General features: G+C 42.5%; 1 protein-coding gene across 11 annotated transcripts in view; it reads right to left on the bottom strand.

The window, feature by feature from the left end:
• Positions 1-22,583, bottom strand: part of LOC139583966 (protein-methionine sulfoxide oxidase mical3a-like) — a 155,487-nt gene that overhangs the window by 30,462 nt on the left and 102,442 nt on the right. For 9 of the 11 annotated variants that reach the window (XR_011676653.1, XR_011676652.1, XM_071415433.1 and 6 more), the window contains 9 exons: positions 19,197-19,392; positions 18,673-18,929; positions 18,067-18,156; positions 17,297-17,443; positions 16,777-16,839; positions 16,118-16,162; positions 11,995-12,069; positions 10,331-10,530; positions 438-2,460 (listed from right to left, as the gene is read on the bottom strand). Coding sequence is in view for 9 of the 11 variants with exons in the window: in XM_071415433.1 (XP_071271534.1) it covers positions 438-2,460; positions 10,331-10,530; positions 11,995-12,069; positions 16,118-16,162; positions 16,777-16,839; positions 17,297-17,443; positions 18,067-18,156; positions 18,673-18,929; positions 19,197-19,392 (3,096 nt within the window). In the remaining 2 variants the exon portion in view is untranslated. The remainder of the gene's footprint in view (positions 1-437; positions 2,461-10,330; positions 10,531-11,994; positions 12,070-16,117; positions 16,163-16,776; positions 16,840-17,296; positions 17,444-18,066; positions 18,157-18,672; positions 18,930-19,196; positions 19,393-22,583) is intronic. The other 2 variants (XM_071415431.1, XM_071415438.1) reach the window with 2 other exon arrangements.

Below are 22,583 nucleotides of genomic sequence, written 5' to 3' on the forward strand. Positions count from 1 at the left end.
AATTAAACAGCTACCTAGACTTTCTGCTTTTCACCCCCTACCTACATGTACATAGTACTTCAATCAATCCCCTAACCAAACCTACATGTACCTATTACCTAAATCAACCCCCCCAAATACATCGTACCCCAGTACACTGACTCGGTACCGGTACTCCTTGTGTATAGCCTCGTTATTGTTATTTTGTGTTATTTTATTGATGCCATTTTCTTTGTAACTATTTGTTAATTGTCTTACTTTTTAACTGCATTGTTGGGAAAGGGCTCGTAAGTGAGCATTTCACGGTAAAGTCTACACTTGTTGTATTTGGCGCATGTGACAAATAATATTTGATATCTAGACTAAATGCCTTGACCAAGCTCTAAGCAAGTCAGTGCAGTATGGTCCATGGTAAACTACAGGCTCCATGAACTCCCTTGTTTCTCTGTCTGTCTCACCTGATGACCTCCCGAGAGGAGATGATCTCTTCTTCCCCGAGTCATTTGTGGTAGAGCTGGATGGCGTGCTGGGACACAACTTGTCATCCTTATTCTTCTTCTTGTCTTTCTTGTACCCTGAGAACACTGCCTTCCACAGGGACTTGTGTTTGGGAGGCGACGGCGTCTCGTCTGCACATTGCTTGTCGGAGAGCCGGCTCTCGTTCTTGGCTTTCTTCTTCTCCTTGTTCTTGCGTGGCGAGAAAAGGGAGTTGCGCTTCTTGCTCTTGCCTCCCGAGGCGGAGCCGTCAGAGGAGACAGTCGAGCCGTCCAGACTCTTGTTAACCTGACTGCTGAAGAAAAGCTCTGGCAAAGTCTCTGCCTTTTTTGACTCCAGAGCTTCCACCGCAAACGTCTTTGGCGAGCCGGACAACTTCTTAGTACTTTTTCCGGATGTCTCTGATGAGGCCACGTTCCACACCACTTTAGCAGTGGCGGCAGAGTCCTTGGCCATGTCCGTCTCTTTCATCTTGCTGAGCTGCTTGGCCATAGCATCTTTTAGAGCTTGGCTCTTGACTGACTTCTCTCTGGCTCTCATCCGCTCTTCAGCTATTTCCTTGGCCTCAGGGGAGAACTGCTGGGCCTTAAGGTTTTTTGAGGCCTGCTGGTTCCCGGGGAAATTGGCTGTTCCATTCTCCATAGCCAGGGCCAAGTGAAGAGGAGGTTTCTCCCTCTCCCTGTTGGGCCTGCTTGTGGGTGGGGTGTAGAACCTGTCCATGGTTGTGTCTGGTGTCCGCTCGTCATACGTGTCCTCCACGTCGTCTGCAAACGGGATCTCTGCCATGCATTCCACAAATGACTTCCTCACCTCTTCCCGACGTGGTTTGCTGTTCTTCTCCCGTCTCATGATCACCACTGGAGCATTGACCGGAGCTGTGATTGGTGACGTGACCAGTGTAGTCCTGGGGGCAGGCTTGGGCACAGACACAGGGCTGAGTTGGGTCCTCGGTGCAGGCACAGGGCTCTTGATCTTGGTGGGTGCTGCCTTGGCTGGCTCAGGTGTAGTGGGGCCATCGATCCCATTGTTCCAGGAGACATGGTGCTTCTGCTGCTGCCTTAGGGTGGCTGGCTCCTCGTTGGGTGGGGGCGGCGGGGGGCTGGAGGGTGGGGTGAGCATGGTGGAGTCGGAGGTGTTGTAACTGTTGCTGGCTGCCTGGCTGGTCTGGCTGGTGGTCGTGCTGCCATTGAGGCCCAGGCCAGAGCTGCTGCTTAGGTCCCTTTGATCCGTGGCTTTGCTCTTGGGCTCCACGGGGGAGATGACCTGGCCCTCCACTGTAATGTTCAGCCTGTGGATTACCGAGGGGCCAGTGAAGGGGGACGGGGAAGGGGAAAGCTCCTCCGACAAGTCCTCTGGGGTGTAGGACTTGGGCGAAGAGGAGTCCGGGGTGGGAACCCTTCCCACAGTAACAGGACTCTTCTCTGGGGATTTGCTGCTGCTACGTTCCATTGGGGTGAGACCCAGACTCTTTCTGATCTCTGCACTCTTCAGCCAGAACTCCTCGATGATGTCCGTCTTCTTGACAGGGGTTTCCAGGTCTGATAAGTCTAGGGATTTTTGTGGCTCGGGGATAGCCCTGTCAGATGAGGCTGGTTTGACCAGCGGCGTGGAGGTGACTGCAGGGACAGGCTGAGTTCTGACGGGGGAGTCGGAGGTGAGGGATGAGGAAAGCTCTTGGTAGGGCAGTGGCTGGGCACAGATGGGAGACAGCGGGTTCCCTGTCGGGGGACAGGAGCATGACGGAGAGTTAACAGGGGATTTGGTGGTGACGGTTTCGAGCAGTGGGACAGGCTGGGAGCAGATAGGGGAATGGACGGGGGAACAAACGGGGGAGTGGATGGGGGACATAGTGGGTGCAGGGTATGGAGGGCTCTTGGCATTAGGAGTCTGAGCTGTCTTCTGTGGTGTTGTGATGTCCAGTGGAAAAGGTTCTGGGAAAAAGTGCATGCCGGGGGACTTGACCAGGCAGGGAGAGGGGTGAGACATCTGGAAGACAAGCAGAGGAAGAGGACCATTTACACTCTGAGAAACTCATAGAATGCCATGAGGGGGAAACATTTCGGTAACCCTTTACATTAAGTTGCCCCTATTATTAAGTAACTAACGCAGTAATAACTGTTAACATAGGAGTTATAGGCTTTACTATGCAGTTACATGGCAATACCAGAGTTGATAAATATGCTCAGACCTGGTAACGACAATTGTAACAAGGAACACCCTGCCATTAACTACCGGTCATTTTCAATTTGTTCATTTTTATGTTATGACCTGGCTCAAAGGTTATATTGAATCAAGTGTAACGTTAGAACAATATACTTACATAGGATAAACTTGTAATTATCATGTACCTACCCAGGAGCAAGCAACTTATTAATGTAACTTGAAACCCAGTAGGGTATAACCTTTATAATTACTATGTAGTTACAATGTAACAACCTTTGCAGACAATAGGCTAACGAGGAGAAATTAGGAGAAAGGACAACATTTGGTATAACTCTTTTAGTTAAAGATTGTTACATTGTAAGTACAAAGTAACAATATTTAACAACCAACTCAGTAATTACAATGTTGTTACAAGGGATATACATGTATTTACAATGTATTTACCCAAGAGCAAGCAACAATGTAAAGTGACATTTTTTATTACTTTGTAGCTATAATAGGCTAACCAGGAGAAATAAGGAGACAGTTTGACTTTTCTTTAATGGATGACAAACCATATTCAAACCATTCAAATTCAATTCCCCATTTTAGACTCAAAGCAATAACTATTTTAGCTACTGCAGTAAAACTAACACCCGGTGGTGGTCAAGCTAGCTGGCTAGCTTTTCCCCATCACTCACTAGTGTAGTTAGCTAGCTAACTAGCTAAGCACTGGCACAATGTCAACACATTTTCCAACTAGGTCAATAAACGTTACAACATCGTCATACAACTTATTAAAACATTTAGTTAACAATGTTATTTCACTATTTTTAGACTTACATGCACGTTTGCACATTACAAACCTATACAAAAACAACAAAAACTAAGAGAAAGAAATAGCATGTGCCTTCCATTTTGGCTACAGAGGAGAGTGTGAGCTAAGACTTGTAATAACTAACCCAAGATAGACCAGAGCCTGTTGTTTCCAATGGGAGCAAATAACTCATAGTGGGCAGAACCAAGCACGAGCTAGTGAGATCCTATTGGCGTGTTCTAGCATTTATTTGCATATTTCCGTTAGGGAACGTCAACTCTGTGAAGTGCACGTGTGCAATAACTCAATTCGCCCTTGCACTCCTTCTAAACAAGACATTTCTTAACTCTGGCAAAGGGTAAAGTCTACAAAACGTAGTACACTCAAGTTTTTTACAGATTATAATTTTGAAAACAGAAAACTGTATGGAGATCAAATGTTTTTTTTAACCTTTATTTAACTAGTCATGTCTCCGCCCTAACAATGGGAGTTGTTGTCCGAAAGGAAGGCAACAAGCTTAGGTCAAAGACAGGCAGAAACTGATGCTCCAATAAAAATCCCTGATCACACTTGTAGGTGATGTCATGGCGACGTTGTCTAGCGAAGCTCAGAAACACGTCATCCGGTATAACACTCCTTCGATATAAAGTTGTTTTTGACGAAAATCAAAACGGGCCAGTTTGTCACTTTCACGAGGTTGGAGAAATAACATGTTCTTGACACAAACCAGTGTGCCTGGATCCTAGTTCCATACCCCATTCAAAAGGCACTTAAATATTTTGTCTAGCCCATTCATCCTCTGAATGGCACACATACATAATCCATGTCTCAAGGTTTAAAAATGCTTCTTTAACCGGTCTTCTCCCTTTCATCTATACCAGTGATTCCCAAACTTTTTATAGTCCCGTACACCTTCAAACACTCAACCTCCAGCTGCGTACCCCCTCTAGCACCAGGGTCAGCGCACTCTCAAATGCTGTTTTTTGCCATCATTGTAAGCCTGCCACACACAATACAATACATTTATTAAACATAAGAATTAGTGTGAGTTTGTGTCACAACCTGGCTTGTGGGAAGTGACACAGAGCTCTTATAGGACCAGGGCACAAGTAATATAATAATAATCAATAATTTTGCTCTTTATTTAGCCATCTTACATAAACAACTTTATTTATTCATTGAAAATTGTGAATAACTCACCACAGGTTAATGAGAAGGGTATGCTTGAAAGGATGCACATAACTCTGCAATGTTGGGTTGTATTGGAGAGAGTCTCAGTCTTAAATTATATTCCACACACAGTCTGTGCCTGTATTTAGTTTTCATGCTAGTGACGGCCGAGAATCCACTCTCACATAGGTACGAGGTTGCAAAGTGCATCAGTAACAGCGTGATTTGCCAGGTCAGGATACTCTGAGCGCAGCCCAATCCAGAAATCTGCAGTGGCATCTGATTAAATTAAAATGTTCACAGAACCGCTTGTTGCAATTTTGATGAGGCTCTCTTGTTCAAATATCAGTAAGTGGACTGAAGGCAGGGCATGAAAGTGATAACGAATCCAATTGTTTGTGTCATCCATTTTGGGAAAGTACCTGCGTAATTGTGCACCCAACTCTTCCAGGTGCTTTGCTATATCATATTGTCAGTAAGCTTGAGTTCATTTGCACACAAAAAAATCATACAATGATGGAAAGACCTGTGTGTTGTCCTTGTTAATTCAGACAGAGAATTGCTCCAACTTGGTAATCATAGCCTCAATTTTGTCCCGCACATTGAATATAGTTGCAGAGAGAGTCCCTGTAATTCTAGATTCAGATCATTAGGGTGAGAAAAAACATCACCCAAATAGGCCAGTCGTGTGAGAAACTTGTCATCATGCAAGCGGTCAGACAAGTGAAAATGATGGTCAGTAAAGAAAACTTTAAGCTTGTCTCTCAATTCAAAAAAAGTGTCAATACTTTGCCCCTTGATAACCAGCGCACTTCTGTATGTTGTATAAGCGTTACATGGTCGCTGCCCATATCATTGCATAGTGCAGAAAATACACAAGAGTTCAGGGGCCTTGCTTTCACAAAGTTAACCATTTCCAAAACGTATTTCAAGCTGTCAGGCATTCCCTTGGCAGCAAGAGCCTCTTGGTGGATGCTGCAGTGTACCAAAGTGGCGTCAGGAGCAACTGCTTGCACGCACGTTACCACTCCACTATGTCTCCCTGTCAAGGCTTTTGCGCCATCAGTACAGATACCAACACATCTTGACCACCAAAGGCCATTTGATGTCACAAAGCTGTCCAATACTTTAAAAATATCCTCTCATGTTGTCCTGGTTTCCAGTGGTGTGCAGAAGAGGAAGTCTTCCTTAATTGACCCCCCATAAACATAACAGACATACAGCTGAAAATGGAATGTTAGATGTATTTGGCTAAGGTGTATGTAAACTCAGTTTTTCACAATTCCTGACATTTAATCGTGGTAAACATTCCCTGTCTTAGGTCAGTCAGGATCACCACTTTATCTTAGAATGTGAAATGTCAAAATAATAGTAGAGGATGATTTATTTAATCACATTCCCAGTGGCTCAGAAGTTTACACTCAAATTAGTATTTGGTAGCATTGCCTTTAAATTGTTTAACTTAGGTCAAGCGTTTTGGGTAGCCTTCCACAATCTTCCCACAATAAGTTGGGTGAATTTTGGCCCATTCCTCCTGACAGAGCTGGTGTAACTGAGTCAGGTTTGTAGGCCTCCTTGCTCGCACACGCTTTTTCAGTTCTGCCCACACATTTTCTATGGTATTGAGGTGATGGCCACTCCAATACCTTGACTTTGTTGTCCTTAAGCCATTTTGCCACAACTTTGGAAGTATGCTTGGGGTCATTGTCCATTTGGAAGACCCATTTGCGACCAAGCTTTAACTTCCTGACTGATGTCTTGAGATGTTGCTGCCATATATCCACATCATTTTCCGTCCTCATGATGCCATCTATTTTGTGAAGTGCACCAGTCCCTCCTGCAGCAAAGCACCACCACAACATTATGCTGCATGGTTCGGATGGTGCTTCATGGTTCGGATGGTGTTCTTCGGCTTGCAAGCGTCCTCCTTTTTCCTCCAAACATAACGTTGGTCATTATGGTCAAACAATTATATTTTTGTTTCCTCGGACCAGAGGACATTTCTCCAAAAAGTACGATCTTTGTCCCCATGTGCAGTTGCAAACTGTAGTCTGGCTTTTTTATGGCGGTTTTGGAGCAGTGGCTTCTTCCTTGCTGAGCGGCCTTCGAGGTTATGTCGATATAGGACTCGTTTTACTGTGGATATCGATACATTTGTACCGGTTTCCTCCAGCATCTTCACAAGGTCCTTTGCTTTTGTTCTGGGATTGCACTTTTCGCACCAAAGTACGTTATTCTCTAGGAAACAGAACGCGTCTCCATCCTGAGTGGTATGACGGCTGCGTGGGCCCATGGTGTTAATGCTTGGGTATTATTGTTTGTACAGATGAACGTGGTACCTTCAGGCGTTTGGAAATTGCTCCCAAGGATGAACCAGACTTGTGGAGGTCTACAATTTGTTTTTCTGAGGTCTTGGCTGATTTCTTTTGATTTTCCCATGATGTCAAGCAGAGGCACTGAGTTTGAAGGTAGGCCTTGAAATACATCCACAGGTACACCTCCAATTAACTCAAATGATGTCAATTAGCCTATCAGAAGCTTCTAAAGCCATGACATCATTTTCTGGAATTTTCCAAGCTGTTTAAAAGGCACAGTCAACTTAGTGTATGTAAACTTCTCACCCACTGCAATTGTGATACAATGAATTATAAGTGAAATAATCTGTCTGTAAACAATTGTTGGAAAAATTACTTGTGTCATGCACAAAGTAGATGTCCTAACCAACTTTCCAAAACTATAGTTAGTTAACAAGACATTTTTGGAGTGGTTGAAAAACGAGTTTTAATGACTCCAACCCAAGTGTAAGTAAACTTCCGACTTCAACTGTATACCAGGAGCTGTGCCAGGCCCGCCACATCTGCTGACCCATGCAGCTGTAACGCATCGAATTTCAAAACATCTCCTGCCATGTCACTGACGCGTCGTGAAAAAGTGTTGTTTGATGGAGGCATTGTATGTATAGTTTTTTGGCCTTTTCTCCCAGCATTGTCCCAGCCATATCCGCAGCAGTAGGAAGAATTAAGTCCCCCACAATTGTATGGGGCTTGCCTGTCCTAGCCACTCGGTAGCTCACCATATAATACGCGTCTAGCACCTTCTTATTAATGTTATATGTTGTTTTTATACGTCTTACTACTCGAAAGTCGTCTTAATTCTCGCTCAAAAAACTCCTGCGGCTTATTTTTTAAATTGGCATGTTTTGTTTCTAAATGTCTGCACAAGAGTGAAGGTTTAGTAGTACTTTTGCACATATTAACACACTGTGGCTGAGGAAAGCGACTACTCCCAATATAAACTATAAAAAAGAAGTCCACTCACTGACAACAGCGTTTATTTTCAGTGTAAATATTTGTATGAAGATAAGATTCAACAACTCCGATACAACAGGTCCCAGACGTGCTCAATGGAATTTAGATCCGGGCTCTTCGTTGGCCATGGCAGTACACTGACATTCCTGTCAAATCAAAGCGATTATGTTAGGTCAGCACCTAGCCACAGAAACCCATACAGCCATTTTCCAAACAAAAAGAGGTGTCACAAAAGTCCTTTTTGTTCACGCATTTTGTCCAGTAATCCGAATGCAGAAGGCACGTTCACCAATACCAGACCGAAAAGTTTTTTAAAAAGTACAATAAAAGTTAGTAGAAACATCCCAAACGATGTATAAAATCATTCCTCTGGTTGTTTTTGTCATAATCAATCAATAATATTTCAACCGGACCAAAGCTTCGTCAATAGGAAAGGAGAAACAAGAAAGGCGCGTTCACGATCAGACGCATGGCTGATGAATGGAAATTTCCAATGGCCACTGATTGAAGGTGATGTATCTCCCTCATTTTTCAGAGTAAAAGCCTGAAACAATGCCTAAAGACTGGCCACATGTAGAGGAAGACACGGAGCTCGTGAACTGGGTCCGAGGTCTTTGTATGGTAGGGTTACAATGGAAAAACAGCCTTTCAAAATAATAGTACTTCCTGGTTGGATTCTCCTCTGGTTTTCACCTGCCATATCAGTTCTGTTATACTCACAGACATTAAAGTTTCCAAAACTGTTAAAATAGAGTGTTTTCTATCAAAATCTACTAATTATATGCATATCCTATCTTCTGGGCATGAGTAGCAGGCAGTTTAATTTGGGCACGCTTTTCATCAAAATTCAGAATGCTGCCCCCTACCCTAGTGAAGTTAAGTGAACCCCAAATCAATATAGTTCTCATCATATTTTCACCTCTTCGATGGTCCAACATCCCCGTCTGTTGTTCGGTGCTTTCCCAGGTAAGGGAGAAGTATCTCTTCGACTGCATCAGATTCACAACTGTCAGTGTCCGTGCTAGCTGGGCTAACAACAAATGTAGGATTACTGATGCTAGCATTGGATGTGCTCGTGGAAGCAGAACAACTTGTGCCTTCGACAGGTGCAGTTGTAGTACTGCTGGTAGTAGCAGTACTACCAGTAGAGCTGGTATGTGTCTATGGACACGGGCCTTACTTTTTTTAACCATTTATTAATTTTCGAGCAAACGGAATGAGCAGCAGCTACGTTTGGCTACATACGGAACGTTAGTGGAATTCCCTTGAGAGAGTAACGGTTAATGTGATTGGATGTTAATTATTTGACTAGTCTACCTGTATTTGACATTTTGTTGTTATTTTGCTGAACACTTGATGGTTTAATTTTATTTTTGACAGTGAAACGAGGCTACTCAGGCGAGAAAACAACCTCACCCAAATGTATAGCCCCGTTGGTAAAATATAGATGATTGTTTGAAAAAGTGAAGATTCCTTTCATTTTTTTTTATGCCAATCACATTTTTATTTGGCGTACCCCAGTTTGGGAATACCTGATCTACACTGATTTAAGTGGATTTAACAAGTGACATAATTAAGAGATCATAGCTTTCACCTGGATTCACCTGGTCAGTCTGTCATGGAAAGAGCAGGTGTTCTTAATGTGTCGTACACTCAGTGCATATCCCAAGTGCATATCCCTTGTAACAATATTGTAATTACATGGTTGGTTATTAAAGATTGTACGTACACTGTAACGAAAAGGTTTATACCTAATGTTGTCCTGTCTCCTAATTTCTCCTGTTTAGCCTAGTGTCCGCAAAGGTTGTTACATTGTAACTACATAGTAATTATAAAGGTTATACCCTACTGGGTTTCACGTTACATTAAGTTGCTTGCTCCTGGGTAGGTACATGACAATTACAAGTAGATCCTATGTAACTATATTGTTCTAACGTTACACTTGATTCGGTTTAACCTTTGAGCCAGGTCATAACATAAAAATAAACACATTGAAAATGACTGGTAGTTAATAATGACAGGGTGTTCCTTGTTACAATTGTTGTTACCAGGTCTGAGCATATATATCAACTCTGGTATTACATGTGGATTCAATGGTAGTGGCACCTTGTAGTAACATGTAACAAGGTCAGATTTTGGTTTGAGTTGTTAACATTGTAATTCACAGGTGACTTTCAAACATGTAATCACAAAACATTAATTACATAGTGGAACAAGAAAATGTGCAATAACATCAAGTTACACATGTGGAATAACCTTCAGAAAGTGAATGTGTAATTACACATTCCATGTTCCAATTGTGTAATAACTGATTTCGCAACAACACGATAACCATGTAATTATATAGTAAAGCCTACGTAACTCCTACATTGTGAGTAATAGGGGCAACTTAATGTAAAGTGTTACCAACATTTCTTACCTGTGAATCAGGCTGTGGAGTCGGTGGTTTGACTGGCGAGAGCACAACTTGCCCAACTAACTTCACTGGACTGACACTAGATTGTTCAATGCTGGAGGCGAGCCCCTGACTTTCCGACTTCTTGTCCTCTTCAGGAAATGCTTCACTGATCTCTGACTGGTGTAGACAAGCCTCAGCCTCCGCGTCGGAGGGAATGTCTTCTGTAATAATATAGACAATAAGTATATCTTAGAACTCGATAATGTACACTAATGTTCAAAGGTTTGGGGTCACTTCGAAATGTCCTTGTTTTTGAAGAAAAAGCACATTTCTTGTCCATTAAAATAACATCAAATTGATCAGAAATACAGTGGCAGCTTCATTAAATAGTACCCGCAAAACACCAGTCTCAACGTCAACAGTGAAGTGGCAACTCCGGCATGCTGGCCTTCTAGGCAGAGTTGCAAAGAAAAAGCCATATCTCAGACTGGCCAAATAAAATAAAAGATTAAGATAGGCAAAAGAACACAGAACACAGACACTGGACAGAGGAACTCTGCCTAGAAGGCCAGCATCCCGGAGTCGCCTCTTCACTGGACGTTGAGACTGGTGTTTTGCGGGTACTATTTAATTAAGCTGCCAGTTGAGGACTTGTGAGGCGTCTGTTTCTCTAACTAGACATTCTAATGCACTTGTCCTGTGGCTCAGTTGTGCACCGGGGCCTCCCACTCCTCTTTCTATTCTGGTTAGAGACAGTTTGTGCTGTTCTGAGTAGTACACAGCATTGTACGAGATCTTCAGTTTCTTGGCAATTTCTCACATGGAATAGCCTTCATTTCTCAGAACAAGAATAGACTGACGGGTTTCAGAAGAAAGGTCTTTGTTTCTGGCCATTTTGTGCCTGTAATCAAACCCACAAATGCTGATGCTCCAGATTCTGAAACTAATCTAAAGGAGGCCAGTTGTATTGCTTATTGAAATCAGCACAACAGTTTTGGGCTGTGCTAACATAATTGCAAAAAGGTTTTCTAATGATCAATTAGCCTTTTAAAATGATAAACTTGGATTAGCTAACACAATGTGCCATTGGAACACAGGAGTGATGGTTGCTGATAATGGGCCTCTGTACGCCTATGTAGATATTCCATTATTTATTTTTTTATCTGCTGTTTCCAGCTACGATAGTCATTTACAACATTAACAATGTCTACACTGTATTTTTGATCAATTTGATGTTATTTAAATGGACAAAACATTTGCTTTTCTTTCAAAAACAAGGACATTTCTAAGTGACTTTTTCTAAGTGACTTTGGAATGGTAGTGTACCTCACCATATTTTGTAGTGAGTGGAAATTCCAACCAGATGCTTCAAATGTATACATCCGGTAAAATATGTGGCTAATTGTTTTATCTGTAGTGTGAGGTGAGAGGTAAGTGTGATGTAACTTCCTGGTGAACTCTCACTTATACCAGAGATCTGTATATAATGATGAGATGCCTCATGTCTCTGCCCTAACAATGTACTAACAAGTACATCTTTGAACCCGATAATGTGTCTTACCCTTGCTGTCATCATAGCTCATAAATTACATTTGTTCATACACATTCTGTGAAACCTCACTCTAGTATTAAATTAATAATTAGAAAACTAAACAGTAGATTTGTTGAAAAGGTTGGTTGCATACCCTGGTCCATCTCGGTGCCCAGTTCAAAATCATGGCTGCCATCTTCTGCTTCCGGGTCATCATCCTCACAGTTCTCTGAGGGCACAGGAGAGTGAGGAAACAGTTAAACAGGGTACCAACTGAGCTTTTAGTCTGGTTCAACTAGGGCTGTGGCAGTCATTACATTTTGTAATTGACCGTTAATTAACATAAACACATTTAGCATATCCTACAAGCCACTGATGCATAACTTTGGAATATCTACATTTTAAAAAGTCTAATAAATCCATGTAATATAGCCTACACTATCACAATAAATCCATTATCTATTTTCGAGAGGTCTAAAGAAACATGATATGAAGAAAATGTAGTCTATTTCAGAAGAACAGAATAGCATACTCTGCGTTGTACTTATGTTAGTTAGGTCCTGATCTGGCTATGCCATATGGCTGTGGGCTACACTAGTTAATTTAACAGACAAGATTTGGTTAGAATTCCGTGGCATTATTTTATAATATGAAGAATACAATTGAACATACTGTAGCTGAATAAAATAGAAAGGATATTTTCTCCAAACGATTTGAGGCCGCATATGCGGCTGTTCTGTGTTGAGCGGTTAACTTCTCTAGGATAGGGGGCAGCATTTTCACGTTTGGATGAAAAGCATACCCAAATTCAACTGCCAGCTACTCATCCCCAGAAGATAAGATATGCATATGGTTAGTATATTTGGATAGGAAACACTCTGAAGTTTCTAAAACTGTTTGAATCATGTCTGTGAGTATAACAGAACTTATTTAGCAGGCGAAACCCCGAGGACAAACCATTCAGATTTTTTTGTTGTTGAGGTCACTCTCTTTTCAATGGATTTTCATTGGGAATACCGATTTCTAATTGACCTTCTTGCAGTTCCTACCGCTTCCACTGGATGTCAACAGTCTTTAGAAATTGGTTGAGGGTTTTTCCTTTGTGTAATGAAGAAGTACGGCCATTTTGAATCAGGGTCACTTGTGTCCTGTTTGTTAGAGGCACATGACCAGAAGTCTAGCTACATTTTGTTTAAATCCTGTATTGAACACAGATCATCCCGTCTTCAATTTGATCTATTATTTACGTTAAAAAATACCTAAAGTTGTATTATAAAAGTAGTTTGAAATGTTTTGGCAAAGTTTACAGGTAACTTTTGAGATATTTTGTAGTCACATTTCACAATTTGGAACCGGTGTTTTTCTGGATCAAACGCGCCAAATAAATGGACATTTTGGATATATATCGACGGAATTAATCGAACAAATGGACCATTTGTGATGTTTATGGGACATATTGGAGTGCCAACAACAGAAGCTCGTCAAAGGTAAGGCATGAATTATATTTTTATTTCTGCGTTTTGTGTCGCGCCTGCAGGGTTGAAATATGCTTCTCTCTGTTTACTATGGTGCTATCCTCAGATAATAGCATCGTTTGCTTTCGCCGAAAAGCCTATTTGAATTCTGACATGTTACCTGGATTCACAACCAGTGTAGCTTTAATTTGGTATCTTTCATGTGTGATTTAATGAAAGTTTGATTTTTATAGTAATTTATTTGAATATGGCGCTCTGCATTTTCTCTGGCTTTTGGCCAAGTGAGACAGAACTCAGATTTTGCCTAAACTCAGATTTTTTGATATAAATATGAACTTTACCGAACAAAACATACATGTATTGTGTAACATGAAGTCCTATGAGTGTCATCTGATGAAGATCATCAAAGGTTAGTGATTAATTTTAACTCTATTTCTGCTTTTTGTTACTCCTCTCTTTGGCTGGAAAAATGGCTGTGTTTTTCTGTGGCTATGTACTGACCTAACATAATCGTTTGGTGTGCTTTCGCCGTAAATCCTTTTTTAAATCAGACATGTTGGCTGGATTCGCAACAAGTGTAGCTTTCATTTGGTGTCTTTCATGTGTGATTTCATGAAAGTTTGATTTTTATAGTAATTTATTTGAATTTGGCGCTCTGCATTTTTACTGGCTTTTGGCCAAGTGGGACGTTAGCGTCCCACATATCCCAGAGAAGTTAACAAAGAAACAGGTGCTCCTATATGCTTAATTTAGAGTTATTTATGTAACTTTAGTTGTGATACAAATGTTGGGCTATATGTTTAGATTTTTAATACATTCTAAAAGGCTGCATGATGCGACTAATGATGATTTGAAAAAAGTTGCATTAAAGGCATGAGCTGAGCTTTGTTTTTTGCACAGGCTGTACACACTTCAGTCTCTCATTCACAAATTTGACAAGCACTTGATAATCCCTCGAATTTCCCAGCTGCAAAAAAGAAAACCCTCCTAAAAAAATCCATGCCTTTAGCGGCCAGTGGCCATTGTGCCACTTCTCCCCGCTGCGTGCCGAAGCACCTCTCACTCACATGGCTCTCAGTCACGTGATCGGGTCTTTCTCACAGGCTACAAGTGAAGACAGACACATCGGGGACGCAACCGCGTGTGTCCTTATCCAATTCCAAAGCGCATTTTGAGGATATTGGAAGTATGGTCCACATTGACTTTTCGTCAGCCAACAAGATGAGTAGGCCTAACGAACAGCAAAAGCACTAGCCTATGTCAATCTACTATCCCCCATAGTAGAAAAGTTGACCTATTCTATTCTGTGCGAGAAATAAATATTCCAAACATAGTAGGGATGCGATAGATTCCAAATTAATACAACCACTAGCATCAAAAAACCTGTTTGAAGCAATGAGCTTGACACAACAGATGAGAACGTTTAACCTAAAACGTTTAACCTAAAATGTTGATAAACTATTAGGCTGTCACATTGTAAGCGCAGCAATGCGCATACGGCAGTAGGCTATAATCAAATGTTCCATTAGCAGGAAAACACCATTCTCAAAAGTGACCACAAACGCGATTATGCACGTGATGCTTTTATTATAAAAGATGAAAATTATTTTTATGGTGAAAATTATCTTGAAACTCACGCACTGCGTATGTATGCCAGTTAGGCTCTACACCGCTTGTAAAGTGGATTAATGTGCTTGATTTTAAGAGGTTATTTGACTACTTTAGTTGTGATACAAACCTTAACAAAAAAACATAAGCCTATGGGCTAGGCTAAATGAGGTGTGCGACTTTATTTGATAAATTCGCAAAAAAAGCTTGCTCTGTTCTGCCTTAAGCTGGGCATCATTCACAAGTGATAGGCTAATATTGTCACCCATCAAGACCATTCTTGATTTAATCTTGTCTTTACATATAGTAAATAATATGTGTGTGAAATTTGGACCATTATCATGCACCTGTCTCGAAACAGGGGCAGCGGGAAAAAAAATACATGTAATCTATCCACTTAAATAGCGAATGGAGGATACTTTTCCTGTGGTTCATTTTCATGCCAGCCAGGTAGGCTATACTCCTGTTGTAAAGATAAGCAATGTACTTAATATTTTCTTAACATTAGGAAAGTTGAGAAATAAATGTAGTAGGCTTAGCCTATAGAAAGCTGATGGGATACTCCTCTTTTTAATAGAGGCCATCACTCTGTTTTCTCCCGCAATTGCATAGCCTATAGAAATGTTGCGCAACATGAGCTCATGGGCTCTCATGAAGTGTTTGATTAGATTTCCGATTACATTTGCATTGATGTCAGAGTGATTAGAGGGACAATAGAGTGCAGGGGTACCAGGCAGTTAACAAGTTTGGTAGGTTACTAATGACCATCAGCAGCCTCAGAGCTTGGAGAAGCCTAATTACCGTGACCGGTCACATGGAATTCGACTGTCATCAAGACTCGTGACGCCGGTGTGGCAGTAATACGGTCACCGTAACAGCCCTAGGTTCAACCAAAGAGAGCTGTCCAAGACTCCCTCAAAGCTGTCTAATCTGAACCCTCTCATTTTCTGACCTCAGGGCAGGCAAGAAACTAAAGGTTAAACAAACATATTCGCCCAAAAGGCCTTTGGGCGAATATGGAGCATGGAGACAGGAATGAGAAAAGCATATGACTAGGCCTAGGAGAAGTCCATTTCTGGGACAATTATAAAAAGAGATTTGTGGTAAGATGTTCATAGACACGTCATAACATTTACATATATTTGCACACAACAGGCTTTGCAGATAACAAAGGAAAAAAAGAGCATATATTACCATGACATGATTGGTGGTTAGAGACAGACATGCACTGATCCATTTCTGAAAATGCAAACGCTTGCATCAAGAAATTGCAAATCCACAAGGTGTTAACGGCATCCATGTTGAAGTGGAAAAGCAAAAGTATCCCTCCTGTCCAAATGGTCCTTGTGAGATCCATACACTATACAGTATGTTACAAGTTTGTATGTTTTTTTGTGTGTTTGTCAAGAACGAAACCACCCCAAAAGCTTGAAAAAGGAGTCAGCCCACCTCAGAAACATGCCACTGTTAATATCAGAGGAAAACAAGAATTCCAGAGAAATGACAACTCCACCCACACAAGTCATTACCCATCTAGTGACATCATGCACGCCAGGCAGACCACCATAGGCTTGCAACAGCCCTGGTGAGTGTGGTGTATAGCCCCCCCCCATAACTTATCTCCTTCTACTCCGATACTTTATAGTATGATCTGACGTACAGGGAAGCGAGGTTGGGTGGTGAGGAAACTGGTAAAGTGTTGGTCTCTTGTGTTGTATAGTTCCAGCATGCATGCTTGTGAGTGAGTGTCTGTGTGTGCTGCCATGCTATAAGGAAGGTAGAGTAGAATAGAGCTGTAAGCCAAGGTATAGGGATCATCATATATAATGATCACATATATCGCTCTGCACTACCTCCAGACACCGACTCCAACCAGACTCGCACAGCCTCATGACGAGTGGATGTGTTGGCGGGGGCTACATTTAAAACAAACATGGTTGGGACAGGATATTAACACAACAGACACATGGGAAAGAAATAACAGAACAGAACAAAGCCAAACCAAATGAACAGAATGAATAAACAAAAGGGATAAATAAAGGAAGGAACCCGGGGTGTGATTGGTGACCTTTGATCTGACCAAGTGAAACCTGTGTCTCTCTGTCCATCGGTCACAACCCCAGACCCCTTAACGACAACACTGAGACACAACATTAATGCTCAAAAAAAAGAAAGCAGGACAATCAAAACCACAGATGATTATAGACAAGAGGTTGGTTAGTGTGGGAGGGTTGGTCCTCCTGGCCCAGACACACACAGCAGTAGCCAGTCTGATGAGACACACTGGTCCCCAACCGGGAGACCCACAGTCAGGGAGCCAAGGGGCCGGCCTGGGAAGTGTACCCAGGGATCAGCTCCTCTGGGCTGGGTTACCTGTGGAGGAGGGCTGGGAGGCTGAGGCAGGAGGCCCCTCCGACAGCACGGAGACTCCTCTGATATTCTTAATGACTGTTGGATCCACAGGCTGCAGCACTTGCTGGATCTGCAGGTATCTGGCTGTGTGGAGGTGTAGGGGGTGGACTGTATATGGTTGGTGTGTGTGGATTTGAGTTCCATATTGTATGAAGTGTGAGAGAGTCGTTGAGGAATGGGAGTAGGAACACCAAGGGAAACAGACAGGACAGAACGGGAAAAGAGAGGGATAAGAGAGAGAAGGTATAGAGGGGATTTTAGACCAGTAGGAGACAGTACGGTTGAAATATGATCTACCACAGGAAGGAGATGGAGGCTGCATGCAATAGTGTCCTGGAACAACAGTAGCAGCTTTACAGTAAAATATTATAAATCAGAAAGACAAAGTCTCTACCATGGTATAACTGTTGACTGACTAAAAAAGGAACACTGAACATGTTCTTAGTAGAAGTGGATTATTACAAAAACAAAGTTGCAAGAAAACAAGTTAATAGGAAGAATGTTAAGGGGTAGAATAAAATGGGTAGTAATATTTCAGCATGAGAATGTAAAACACAGAATTAAAAATAACCGTCCATCTCTATCAAAATTCCACAATTCAAACATTAGCAACACAACACTGCAGTAGAAATCCTGGTAAAAAGAAAAACCCAACACAAGAGTTAATTAATGAGAAGGTCCCTTCACTCATCGTTAAGTGTGCAAACCCCATCAGCAGGCAGTGGTGCTACCTTTAAATGTACCTGTATCCTCTTCATCTTTGAGGTTCTCCAGCCATACGCCTGACTGGAGTTCCCTCTCCCACGGGCAGTACTCCCCCTCTGCCAGTAGGGGGAGACATGCCCCAAGACAGACAGAGACAGAGACAGAGACAGAGACAGAGACAGAGACAGAGACAGACAGAGACAGACAGACAGACAGACGAAGAAACGAGGACAGGGAGAGGGGGGAGGACAGGGAGAAGATGAGGATAACAATGACTTCAGTGACAGGTGAAAGAGGTATACTTTTCTCTAAAAAACAGATTTAGTGAGATAAGAGGGCCAATAGTCACAGAGTTGAGATGAAGACAGAATGTTCACATACAAATGAGGAAGACATCATAGGGAAAACACTGACACCAGTTTACTGTAGAACCCACTGACTGAGTGACTAGACAGGCCTGCTACATTCGAAATCGCACATATCATAAAATGTTTATTTTTTTTTAAATCTCATGACAGAATAGCAGCACTCCAACAGGACATCTGAAAACTGAAACTGTAGATAAACTACATACAGTAGACACACTTTGTAAACTTTAAACTGTCACATCATTTTTTTTTAAACTATTTTACCATCACTCGATTCCTCCTCATCGTCCTCCTCTTCATCATCTTCCTCCTCCTCCACCTTTAGGTCTCTAACAATTTGAGCCTGAGCCCCGTCCTCTCCCTCGGCCCCTGGGTCGCTGTCGGTCTTCAGCTTAGCATGGAGCTCCACAGCCTCTTTCCAGGGTACCCCTCCCAGGTCTGAGGGGCTGGGGGGCTCCTGCTGCTCCTCCTCATGGTCCTCATCCTCCTGGTCCTCCTCCTCCATGTCAGACTCAGAGCTGCTGTAGGAGTGCAAGAGAGGCAGATGTTAAAGCAGGCAGGGAAGGAGAGGATATATACACACACCAACACTTACTGGCACCGTATATATATCCAATACTTTACAAGCACTGACCATAACCATCACATACCAGGATGCAATATTAAATTATAATTTAAGCATCAGCCACAGTTTGTGTGCATTACAATACATAGGCCTAAATTGGTGATATTGAACAGTTGCTCCCACTAGCCATGTCCTCGCAGAGTTGAATGTCCCTCTGTCTTACCTGGAGCCCAGCTCTGCGTGTTTGTCCTTGTCCAGCACGCTGCTCAGGTTGTGTTCAGCCAGCGTCTCCTCGGGCACCTCCTCCAGATCCTCCTCCCGCTGCAGAGAGAGACGGTAGTTCTCCAGCTCGATGCGCTCCGGCGTGCCCCGCAGACGCTTAGGCAGGCTGGGCTCCTGCAGCCCGTTGACCTCTGGGACTGGGGTGGATCGTGGAGGGGCAAGGGCGGAGGGGTGTCAGGGAGAGAAAACAGACAGGCTTTCTAAGAATCAGATGGGTAGCATGATTGAGGAGAGGAGCTGGAGGGATACAGCAGTGCAAGAGCCATGCAAGGTGTAGACACTAGGCAGCCTCGGGTATCATTCAAACTGAGGCTATGCTTCTTATCTCCAAGTTTCCACTATACCATCGGACCAGTATACTGTACCTACTGTATAACATTCTAACAACCACATCTTTCCATAATCACGTTTCAGTCTATGTTTCTTCCATGACTATAGTTGAGCACTGATTTATTATCACTCATTTTGTATGAACTGATGTGTGTCATGTTTGAGCCATTTTCATGTTTGTATACACATTTCTTTAGATTCTAGGACAAAGACAAAAATACACAGTCATTGTAACAATTTATTGCATTCATTGTTTTTCCTACAGTAGCTCACAAATATAATAGATTTATTATATACACTATGATATATATATGTATTATATAATATAAGGTTGGTACTACTTTGCCTTTTTCCCATCCTTTCTAGCAAGTGGTAAAACTGACAGACACTGACAGTCTAATACAGGGATGGGCAACTAGTGTCCCAAATCAGTACCCTGTTGTAGTAAACAGTGGGGGGGGGCCCATTGATTTTGTTTTCACTCTCACTCAGATATCATATTAATATGGCATTAGTCAGGGCACAATACATTGAATTGCAGTAAATTAGCTTAAAAACTGCAAACATTTCTCTCCACCCCATGGCAAAATGTGTAGAATTGCAGGATGGATATGGATGTGGGTATGCAGACCTGAATCGCATTCCCTCATGATGAGTTCAGATTTTTTGTGGCCCCTACCCCCATCAAAGTTGCCCATTCCTGGTCTAGTAGAATCAGTCTAAATTTGAGATGAGATTATACACTTGCATAGGGCACGGCAACACTTAAAAATGTGTCATTTAAAATGAGAAATTTAGCTTAAAATAAGGTGAGAGAAACTTACCAACAGAAAATGTGCTGTAAGCAATGACCGCATGCAACCCTCACTAAAGCATGGTTTGGTGAGGCAGAGAGTGTGATATTTCATTTGTTTTCATGCAATGGTGCTAGTGGTGACAGTTTGTCAGATTAGTGAAACTGAAGAATGCAGAACTCTAGTATCACAGAGGGACATTTAGAAGACAATAGAGTCTGCATCACAGTCTCATGAGACAATAGATTCATGAGGCAATTAATCCTATTCGACTAACCTCAGTTTTAAAGATGATAGGGATTCCCACAGGTTAGCATGTGTTATGAAATTATCAATGTTAGCCATTAATAAACTATATAAACTAAATTATGTTGACACCCTTTAAATTAGTGGATTTGTCTATTTCAGCCACACCAGTTGCTGACAAGTGTATAAAATCGAGCGCATGGCCATGCAATCTCCATAGCCAAACATTGTCAGTAGAATGGCCTTACTGAAGAGCTCAGTGACTTTCAATGTGGCACCGTCATAGGATGTCACCTTTCCTACAAGTCAGTTGGTCAAACTTCTTCCCTGCTAGGGCTGCCCCAGTCAACTGTAAGTGCTGTTATTGTGAAGTAGAAATTTCTGGAAGCAATAACGGCTCAGTCGCGAAGTGGTAGGCCACAGAAGCTCACAGAACAGGACTGCCGAATGCTGAAGCGCGTAGCGAGTAAAAATCTGTGCTCGGTTGCAACACTACCGTGTTCCAAACTGCCTCTGGAAGCAACGTCAGCACAAGAACTGTTCATTGGGAGCTTCATGAAATGGGTTTCAATGGCCGAGCAGCCGGCGTTCCAAGCCCAAGATCACCATGCACAATGCTAAGCTTTGGCTGGAGTGGTGTAAAGCTCACCGCAATTGGAAAAAGTGTTCTCTGGACTGATGAATCACGCTTCACCATAATTGTTTTGTTTATTTAACCTTTATTTAACTAGGCAAGTCAGTTAAGAACAAATTCTTATTTACAATGACGGCCTACCCCGACCAAACCCTAACCCGGGCGACACTGGGCCAATTGTGCATCGCCCAATAGGACTCCCAATCACGGCCGGTTGTGATACAGCCTGGAATCAAACCAGAGTCTGTAGTGATGCCTCTAGCACTGAGATGCAGTGCCTTAGACCGCTGCACCACTCGGGAACCCCATCTGGCAGTCCGACGTAAGGAAACTATGTTTGGCTGATGCCAGGCAAACCTACCTGCCTGAATGCATAGTGCCAACTGTAAAGTTTGGTGGAGGAGGAATAATGGTCTGGGGCTGTTTTTCATGGTTCGGGCTAGGCCCATTAGATCCAGTGAAGGGAAATCTTAACGCTACAGCATACAAAGACATTCTAGACGATTCTGTGCTTCCAACTTTGTGGCAACAGTTTTGGGAAGGCTCTTTTCAGTTTCAGCATGACAATGCCCCAGTGCACAAAGCAAGGTCCATACAGAAATGGTTTGTTGAGATCGGTGTGGAAGAACTTGACTGGCCTGCACAGAGCCCTGACCTCAACCCCATCGAACACCTTTGGGATGAATTGGAACGCCGACTGCGAGCCAGGCCTAATCGCCCAACATCAGTGCCCAACCTCACTAATGCGTGTGGCTGAATGGAAGCAATTCCCCGCAGCAATGTTCCAACATCAAGTGGAACGCCTTCCCAGAAGAGTACAGACTATTATAGCAGCAAAGTGGGGACCAACTCCATATTAAATGTACATGATTTTGGAATGAGATGTTTGACGAGCAGGTGTCCACATAATCATGTAGTGTATACGTCATGTTAGCGGCCTGCTTCTATCTTATTACCAAGTATAAAAATGTTCTAGTAGATGTGGGATGAATGCCTTATACTTACCTTAAATATAATACTGGCCTAGTAGGCCTACAGATTACTTAATAAAGTAATCTAAGCTACAAACTTCACACTAGATAATTAGCCATACATTAGATACATCAACCTACACGTTTCATCTGTAGAATCTATATAGTATATGCAAGATAAATGCAGCATTTAGCAAAAGCAGTATAGGTGTTAGAATGCAAAGAGCAGGGTGGGAAGGTAGAGGGATGCAGGAAGACAGACAGGACACCCACTGACGGTACAGTTTGAGAGATGAGGGGCAGGGTGGCTCTCACAAGGGACCAATCACAAGCACTGTTTCAAGCACTAGCTG

The sequence above is a fragment of the Salvelinus alpinus genome, chromosome 9 (genome assembly GCF_045679555.1).
Source record: "Salvelinus alpinus chromosome 9, SLU_Salpinus.1, whole genome shotgun sequence".
In the NCBI taxonomy this organism is placed as follows: Eukaryota; Metazoa; Chordata; class Actinopteri; order Salmoniformes; family Salmonidae; genus Salvelinus; species Salvelinus alpinus.